The sequence below is a fragment of the Lepus europaeus genome, chromosome 5 (genome assembly GCF_033115175.1).
Source record: "Lepus europaeus isolate LE1 chromosome 5, mLepTim1.pri, whole genome shotgun sequence".
NCBI classification, from domain to species: Eukaryota; Metazoa; Chordata; class Mammalia; order Lagomorpha; family Leporidae; genus Lepus; species Lepus europaeus.
The window spans coordinates 102,486,636-102,496,422 of NC_084831.1; the positions used below are offsets into that span (position 1 = coordinate 102,486,636).

The following is a 9,787-nucleotide window of genomic DNA, read 5'->3' on the forward strand; positions in this document are numbered from 1 at the left end:
TTTTTGCAGCCATTTGAGGAGTTGGACCAGCAGATGGAAGATCTCTCTCTTTCATTCTCTCTGTAACTCTGCCTTTCAAATAAATAAATAAATCTTAAAAAAATACTAAAACCCAATTCATTTTATTAAAGAAATATTGAACATAAAAAACTGTAATAGTTTTAAGAGAAAAGTGCTGTTAAATGTTATAAAAAATATTGCAGTTCCTCAGTGAACAAAAATATTTAAGTACTTTGTATTTTTTTCCGTAACATTGCATCTGTTGTACTTAAAAGATCTATCACTTTGTACCTTATTTTTCTTGAAAATGAACTTGACAGTTTATAAAAGCTGCAGATTAGAATGTAAATTGACCATTAACTTGTTGGCAGTGATAGTAACATCATGGTGTGACATATTGCAGATCTTTCAGCAAAGAGTACCTCTGTTCCAGATGAACTCGGTGCCTGTGGACATTCTAGAACATCAAGCTATGCAAGCCAGCAGTCAAAAGTATCAGGTAGAGGATAACAGTGAAGTTGAATTCTTTATTGTTCCAAAGGGTCTAGGAACTGCTATGGTGTGGGAGAAAGATGTTAAGTTGCAGGGGATTTGATTTAAGTATTATATCCAAAGTGGTTTTCTCCTACAGGGTATAGTTCATGTCACTCCCGGTCATCTAGTTTCTCAGAGCTGTGCCACAGGAGAAATACCTCAGTGGGAAGTACATCAACAGGAATTGAAAGTATTCTAGAGCCATGTGATGAGATCGAGCCAAAAATAGCTGAACCCAATCTTGATACAACTGATAAAGAAGATATGGCTTCAGAAAAACTTAACAGGTATCCTTTTACTTTAAAGGATAAATTTAAATTAAGCACACACACACACAAACACACACAAAAAAAACCCTTTGTTTTCATAACATAATAAAAAGGTGGAAAAATTTAATTCTTTCCAAAGATGCCCAGTGAAACAAGATTCTGTGGAATCTCAGCTGAAGCGAGTTGATGACACCAGAGTGGATGCCGATGATGTTGTGGAGAAAATACTGCAGAGTCAAGACTTCAGCCTGGATTCCAGTGCAGAAGGTGTGCAGATAACTGTGAAGTGAAAATGTCTATAATCCAGGTGGTCAGCAGTAAAGAGGCAGCACACCGTGATACTAACCGCTGCTTATTTGTAAAATCATTTTATGCCCATAAAAATCTCAAGGTAAAAAAAATTCTCCAGATAACTTGTAGCTTATTTGTTTCTGAGAATAAATATTCCATCTGGAAAAGCAGCAAACTTCAGTTAGAAGAGATCAATTTTAAAGAGAACTTTTATTATCTTTTGTAATAATGGCTCTCTCGTTGCTGTGTCTGCATCTGTTGTAAAGGCTTCCAGTCACTGTTACAGATTGGAGGGTTAAAGTGGCGGTCTGGAACAGTGGTAAAAACGGAATCCTTCATTCCCTCTTTAGCTCTTTCCCCAGAACTAAAAATTTATATGCCACCAATTTGAAAGGTGTAATTACTCTTTCCAGAGTAAACATAGAGTACTTAACAGTGGACCTAGTCTCATTATGTAACTTGTTATAAAGAGAAATAATTAAACCTTACTTGTTTTGCAAATTTGTAGGAAGAGCTGTCCTTGTTACTCAGTTAAAAGAAAGAACTTTCGGGGAGTTGAAGGGAAATAACTGCTTTAAAACACGTATTTCATTTTAATTTTGAAGTTTTTTATTTCTTTAAAAAGCTGGGTAAAATATGAATTACAATATGAATATTATTTGGTAATTACTAATTACACCTATAACAAACATTTTGAATGTGTGTTGCAGAAGAAGGACTGAGGTTGTTTGTGGGTCCTGGGGGAAGTACAACCTTTGGCAGTCATCATCTTCCAAATAGGTACGTAGTCCAATCAGTATCTTATTGAAATATATACTAACTTAAAAACAATGCTCACGAATAGAGGATGAAGATTTCACTGTTTTAGTAGACTGGTGCTAGAAAATACAAATACTAGTCATTACTAAGAGAAGAGTTGAGGTTCAGTTTTCCTCATTCTGGGTATCTATCTTTTTTAAAAATTTTAATTAATTTATTTGATAAGCAAATGAATAGAAAGGGAGGCAGAAAGGCAAAGAGAGAACAAGTTCCCATCTGCTGGTTCATGGCCCAAATTCCTATGATGGCCAGAGCTGAGCTAAAGCCAAAGCCAGAACCCAGGAACCCAGTCCAGGTCTCCTACATGAATGGCAGTAACCCAATCACTTGAGACATCACTACCGCCTCTCAGGATTTGCACTAGCTGGAAGCTGGAATCAGGAGGCAGAGGTGAGCACTGAATCCAGGCACTCTGATAGAGGGTGCAGGCATCTTACCTGCTAGGCCAAACACCTGTGTTCTTAGTCTTTATTTTAGAAATAACAAAACAAAATTACATTTCCAGCCACTTATCTGTTGTGAACATTTAAACAGCCACTCAGTTACATAAACTGATACTAACCTTTCTTGTACCCTCCTTTACCTACCCCATAGACTCTAACATCCATACTAAGAAAAGTTGTGAAAACCAAACACCGTTTGATACTTACTCAGATTCCGATGAAGACAGCTTGCCCCTCTTGTTCTCAGAACTGTTTCAAATGGTAGTGAGTCCAGATGCTGAGAACACCTTGGGAATTATGGCCACTTCCTGGCTTGCCCACTGCCTGGTTTCTGCCTTTCTGTGCTCTCCTGATAGTTACTCTTTCTACACTGATTCATGTACAGTCCCTACTCAACCACTGAATAAGGCAGAGTTGAAGAGATTGGAGCCCCTTGGACTAAAACAGTTATACTATTCTCATGCCCAAAGCCTGAAAGAATTTTTCAATCATTTCTCCCACCAACTGTCATTTTAAGGAGTCCCTCCTATGTGTAGAACCCTGCAAGGTCCAAAAGATACAACGGTAGAGTCTAACAGCAAACACCTAACATCAGCTAACTACAGTCAGATATGATAAGTAGCTAAGAGGAGGAGATACAAAAATGCTATGAGGGAGTAATTTGAAAAGGGGTCTGTAGATGTGGCACAGTTTAGAGCTTTCATTAACTGTCATTGACTCCTCTGCTCATTAAGTTCAGTTGACTGTTTATTGGACCAACTTGTAGACAAAGATGCAAGCAGGAAGGATCCAGCTCTTTTTTTTTTTTTTTTTGACAGGCAGAGTGGACAGTGAGAGAGAGACAGAGAGAAAGGTCTTCCTTTTGCCGTTGGTTCACCCTCCAATGGCCGCCGCGGTAGGCGCGCTGCGGCCGGCGCACTGCGCTGATCCGATGGCAGGAGCCAGGTGCTTCTCCTGGTCTCCCATGGGGTGCAGGGCCCAAGCACTTGGGCCATCCTCCACTGCACTCCCTGGCCACAGCAGAGAGCTGGCCTGGAAGAGGGGCAACCGGGACAGAGACAGAATCAGTGCCCTGACCGGGACTAGAACCCGGTGTGCTGGCGCTGCAAGGCGGAGGATTAGCCTAGCTCTTGCCCTGAGCTAGCACATGGGGTTGGCAGACAGAGGCTGTGAGCCAAGCTGACCCACTCTTTGTAACGTTTCCTTGGAACACGACAGTGCCTGCTTATTTTTGTTGCCTGTGGCTGCTTTGACTCTACAGAGTTGAGTAATCCGGCAGAGACCATATGACCCACACAGTCTAATTATTTACTGTTTGATCCTTTCTAGCAGATGAGATAGACAAAGAATTGTAATAATATGGGAAGAACTGCAATACAGAGAAGTACAAGGAAATCTTAGACAAGAGAGATGGGACCAGACTCAGCCAAAGAAAACTGCCTGGAATAGTGGACATTTAGAGAGCTTTTGGGAGATTGCAAGATGAGTGGGAACTTGCCAGGCGAGTATGGGAAAGATAAGTAGAATGTATAGGTATAATAATTAAAACATAATTATATAGTAATAAACATTAATTATAGGTAATTTTCAGCATTTGTTGCTTATGGAGCAGGCAGACGTATATATTTTATTCATGTCTTACAGTATCTCTTTGAATGCTTACAACATAGTATAATTAGTCTTTTTTAAATGGAAACAAAAATACAAAGAAGCAGAGATAATTTGTTCAAAGCCTCAAAACTAGTAAGTGGGGCAGGCATTTAGCACAGCAGTTAATATACCACTTGGGATGTGTACATCACATATGGGAGTCCCTGGTTCGAGTCCTGACTATGCTGCTTCCAATCCAGCTTTCTGCTGATGCATCCTGGGAGGCAGCAGCTGGGAGGGCATTGTGGTGCAGTTAAGCTACTGCTTAGGATGCCTGCATCCATACCGAAGTGCCGATTCTGTTTCACATCCAGCTCCATGCTATTGCACCTAGGAAGCAGCAGATGATGGCTCAAGTATTTGAGTTCCTGCCACCTATGAGGAAGACTAGAATAGAGTTCCCTGCTCCTGGCTTCAGCCCGGCCCAGCCCTGGCCATTACAGCCATTTGCGGAGGGAACTAGCGAATGGAAGATCTCTCTTTCTCTCTCTCCCTCCCTCCCTCTATGTGTTACTCTGCTTTTCAAATAAGTAAATATTTTTTAATCCAAGTACTTGGGACCTTGATACCCACCTGAAAGACCCAGCTGTGAATTTCAGACTCCTGGCTTCAGCCTGACTCAGCTCTACCTGTTGTATGGGCATTTGGGGAATGAACCAGCAGTTGGAAGATCTCTCTCTGTCTGTCTCTATCTCTCTGCCTTCTGAGTAAAATGAAAATATATAAATGAATACATTTTTAAATAGAAACAAAGATATAAAGAAGTACCAATCATTTGACCCAAGCCTTAGAACTAATAAAGGGAGGGGGTAGGGGAGTGTGCATTTGGTACAGTATTGAAGAAGCCACTTGGGCATCTCCATATCACTCCATATCACTGTGCCTGGTTTACATCTCAGCTGCTCTGCTTCCAGTCCAGATTCCTGCTGCTGTGCATCCTGGGAGGCAGAATATGATGGCTCAAGTACTTGAGTCCCTGCCACCCACATGGGAGACCCAGATCAAGTTCCAGGCTCCCAGATTGAACTTTGCACAGTCCCAGCACTTGTGGGCATCTGAAAAGTAAAGTAGCAATGAAAGATTAATCACTCTCTCTTCTTGTCTGTCTCCCTTCTTTTCAAATAAATAAACAAAATTTCAATAAAATAAAGCTAGAACACCTACCAGTATTCAAAAAAAAAAAAAAAAAACCACTAGTAACTGGTAAAACCAAGATTCAAACTCATATCTCCTTGAGTTCAAAGCCCATTGTTCTTAACCACTGTACTTTACTGGCTTTTGAATAATGTAACCTACTTAGTTGCCAATAAACAGATTGTCTGAGAAAAGAGGGAAGTGCAGGGGAGTTTGGGGATATGAAGTTGGCAGGTGTCTTGGGGCCAGGTTCTAAAAGGCCTTTGTTGCCGTAACATATTATTTTTCTTATGTGTTCAATGGGAAGCCATTGGCCATGACTCATTTGTCCAGTGGGAAGCTGCCATTTATTCTTGCCAGGATGTGACCTATCATACTGGCATTTTAGACAAGTAACTAGCCATGATTTTGAAGGGTAAATGAGAACAAGAGACAAGTGACAGAGAACCTGGAAGGAAAGTAATGTCTGTGAGGACAGTGATAGGAGTGGTGGACAGAACATGGGTTTTGGAGTTCAAGCATCTTAGATTCACATCCTAGCCAGACCACTTTTGGGGCCTGGGTGAATCAGTCACTTCCATGGGACTTTAGTTCCTCTGTTGGAAAGTGGAGATAATCATGCTTGTCCTTTGGGGTTGTTCTAAAGGGCAGATGACATAATATACTCAGTAAGTCCTGGCCATTATCAATTTGAATAGAAGAACAGCAAAAATATATATATATGTATATATATATAATTCCAACCAAAGGGAATTTGGATGGTGAATGATAAAAACCAGGCTGTTTGAGGTCAAGTCCAGCTCTTCTGTTTACTGATGTCATTCGCCTCTGTAAACCTTGTTTCCTGACCTGTAAGGCAAAAGTGATAAATTACCTCACTCAGGATCTTTGTGCAGACTTTCTGTAAAAGTGTTTTTTCAAAAGCACTTAGGTAAAGTCTACAGTATCCGGCACACAGAAAGCTGCTCACCATTAGTGTGTTATTCAAGAGAGAGAAAGATGATTTCTAGTTGAGAGATCATCTGGAACCTAGGATGTAAAGGCATATTGGCTCCCACCTTCTTTAAATGAATGTTGGAATGATCACCCAGTCCATGAAAGCCTAAACAGATCATTAGAGGTTGACATGGATTATTAATATTGGTGCTACAGGGAGACTGGGGAATGTTAGTGATAATGTCTCCTAGTGCAAAGAGAACGAGCCATGGGGTGGACAGATGTGGGCTTCATCCCTGTCTTGGCTTAGTGACCTGGCTTAGTCAGGTCCACCCATGATCGTGGCAGACAGCATCTTTTTTCTAGCTGCCAAAAAAGAAAAATTACATCACTGAGGTTAACAACACAGGCTTACTTGAACTATGTGTCCTTGGTGTCTTCCCTCTGCCTTAGTATCTTCTCTGTAAAATAGTAGTTTAATGGAGGTACTTCATAAGATTTATAAGGTTTTTTAATTAAATAGGGCAAGGGGCCAGCATTGTGCAGCGTCAGGTAGCGGACATCTGTACAGATAAAGTAATGGGTATGGTGATGACTGTAAACAGTAAGGCTCTTCCCTGATGCCACACCCACAGATCTAAAGCCAGGTGTCATCTGAAAGACACTGCGCTGCTTCACAGGCTTTAGGAAACTTTCACCCTGCCAGACCAAGGGGCAGCAGAGGGAGGATGCGGGTTTCATTCCATTGTAACATAGGCCCAAGTCCAAGTGCACCAGCAGCAACAGTAAACCCTTCTGCCAAGGAGGCCAGTGCTTAGCTTAAATAGCCTATCTGGGAATTTACTCCCAATGCTTGCAAATTTTAATTCTTTTGGTAAATGTCATATTTCATTAATAGAAGTCAGTTGTTTCAGACATATTAGGATAATGGCTAAGCTGCTGTAACAAATACCCAAAAATACATTGGGCAGGTTGATGAGAAAAATGTGCCCCAGATGGCGAGTCACTGACCCTCCACTTTGTTACTTCACCATCCTGATACCCTGCACTGTCAAAGTTGGATTGCTCCCAGTCCAGGACAAGCAGTTTCCCTTTAAACAAGCAGCATAGAAGTTGGCACACCTCTTCCATTCATCTGTCATAGAAGAAAGCTTTTTTTTTTTTTTAATTTATTTATTTTTTTTGACAGGCAGAGTGGATAGTGAGAGAGAGAGACAGAAAGGTCTTCCTTTTTGCCGTTGGTTCACCCTCCAATGGCCGCTGCGGCCAGCGCATCTCGCTGATCCGAAGCCAGGAGCCAGGTGCTTCTCCTGGTCTCCCACGCAGGTTCAGGGCCCAAGCACTTGGGCCATCCTCCACTGCACTCCCAGACCATAGCAGAGAGCTGGCCTGGAAGAGGGGCATCCGGGATAGAATCCGGCGCCCCAACCAGGACTAGAACCCGGTATGCAGGCGCCACAAGGCGGAGGATTAGCCTGTTAAGCCACTGCGCCGGCCAGAAGAAAGCTTAAATATTTGGCCACACCTACAGAGCATCTTCAAAAAGTTCATGGAAAAATGTATAATTTGAAAAGGCTGTGTATGCATGGATTTTAAACATTTTTTCACTAAAATCAACATTTTTAATTCCATTCTCCATTATCTTTTTTAAAAAATCTAGAAATTATCTTTAACCCTGTCTTTTTTTAAAAAAGATTTATTTATTTACTTGAAAGTCAGAGTTACACAGAGAGAGGAAAGGCAGAGAGAGCGAGAAGTCTTCCATCCACTGGTTTGCTCTCCAATTGGCCGCAACACCCAGAGCTGTGCCGATCCGAAGCCAGGAGCCTAGAGTTTCATCCAGGTCTCCCCACGTGGTGTAGAGTTCCAGGGACTTGGGCCATCTTCTACTGCTTTCCCAGGCCATAGCAGAGAGCTGGATCGGAAATGGAACCGCCAGGACTCGAACCGGCGCCCATGTGGGATGCCAGCATTGCAGGCGTCAGCTTTACCCACTATGCCACAGCGCCAACCCCTCCATTATCTTTTTTGAAGTATGCGAGTTTAGGAATTGTGGCCCTACCCAAGCAGCCTGTACCCATTTAAAACCATGAAGAAGAGGGGAATAGATTTAAAGGGACAACTGACAGTCTCTTAAACCTCCTTCAGGCTACTTTCTCTAAATCTGCATTATGCAAGAATAATTTGCAACACTGTGAAGACATGTGAAGACAATTGTGTATTGACTTAAAAAAATGCTCAGACTTTCTAGAAAGGTACATTAAGACACCCCAGGCAGGCATTTGGTGTGACAGTTCAGATGCCACTTGGGACTCCCTCATCCCATGTCAGAATGCCTGAGTTAAAGTCCTGGGTCCACTACTGCGTCCAGCTTCCTGCTAATGCACATCCTGGTGGGCAGTAGGTGATGGCTTAACCCTTGCAAGAGACCCGGATTGAGTTCCTGGCTCCTGGCACAGGCCTGACTGCTGTTGTAGGCATTTGGGGAATAAATCAGTGAATGGGAGATCCATCTCTCTCTCTCTCTCTCTCCTTCTCCTTCTCCTCTCTCTCCTCCTCTCTCTCTCTCTCTTGTCCTCCCTCTGCATCTGTGTGTATATGTATGTATCTGTATTTTAAATAAGTAACTCAATCTTTTTTAAAGAAGACACCATACATCTGTTAGAACTGAAGACTGTGACTGTGATCATTAACTCAGTACCAGACCCGATGCACTGGGAGACCAGGAGAAGCACCTGGCTCCTGGCTTCAGATCAGCGCGATATGCAGCGGCCATTGGAGGGTGAACCAACAGCAAAAAGGAAGACCTTTCTGTCTCTCTCTCTCTCTCTCACTATCCACTCTGCCTGTCAAAAAAAAAAAAAAGATCCGATGCACTGCCAGTGTCAGTACAAGGGAACTTCAGAATGTTCTTAGGGACAAAGAATTTTACAAAGAGAGAGAAACAAAACAAAACAAAAACATTCTTAAGAAATGGAAAGAAACAAGTCTATTTTTGTGCAAAGAAAATTTTTTAATTTTAACTTTTAATTAGTTTTGAACATCCAGTATGATTTATAGACATAATTCTAATATAGTGATCTTCCTTTCCTCCTTCCTTCCATCTCCCTTTTTCTCTCTTTTTTTTTTTTTTTTTTTTGGTTTGTAAGATAACACATTTTAAATTTACATTAAAGTAAAAAGCCTTAATATTTCATTGAATAAAAAGTTTAACAAGTGAAAAAAAAACCTGGTTTAGAGGGAATGTAAACAATAGGTATAAACAATAATTGAATGGAAAGATGACCATTTCACCCATATACAGTAAATATTAAGATAATCACAGATTATTAAATATAGTAGTATAGCATTCTTCACCATTGATTTGACAAAGTTATAAAACAGAGTTTTACAAAACTATATTTGCAGCAATACTGTTACATAGACATTTCTTTTGTTTGTTTTTTAAATTTTAGCTCCCACATAAGGGAGAACATGCGGTATTTGTATTTCTGGGTCTGGCTTATTTCTCTCAACATGATGCCCTCCAGTTGCATCGATTTTACTGCAAATGGTAGCATTTCATTCTTTTTTATAGCTGGATAATATCCCATTGTATATTTGTAACACATTTTCTTTATCCATTCATCTGATTATGGACACCTTGGTTGGTTCCAAATTTTAGCTACTGTGAACAGTGCTGCTATAAAACATGGTGGTGCAGGTATCTCT

General features: G+C 41.1%; 1 protein-coding gene across 1 annotated transcript in view; it reads left to right on the forward strand.

Annotated features, from left to right (window-relative positions):
• The window catches only part of EEIG2 (EEIG family member 2), a 79,320-nt gene that overhangs the window by 63,703 nt on the left and 5,830 nt on the right, over window positions 1-9,787 (forward strand). Inside the window, exons 7-10 of the mRNA XM_062191862.1 lie at window positions 404-499; window positions 632-821; window positions 943-1,070; window positions 1,805-1,874. Of these exons, the coding sequence (XP_062047846.1) occupies window positions 404-499; window positions 632-821; window positions 943-1,070; window positions 1,805-1,874 (484 nt within the window). The remainder of the gene's footprint in view (window positions 1-403; window positions 500-631; window positions 822-942; window positions 1,071-1,804; window positions 1,875-9,787) is intronic.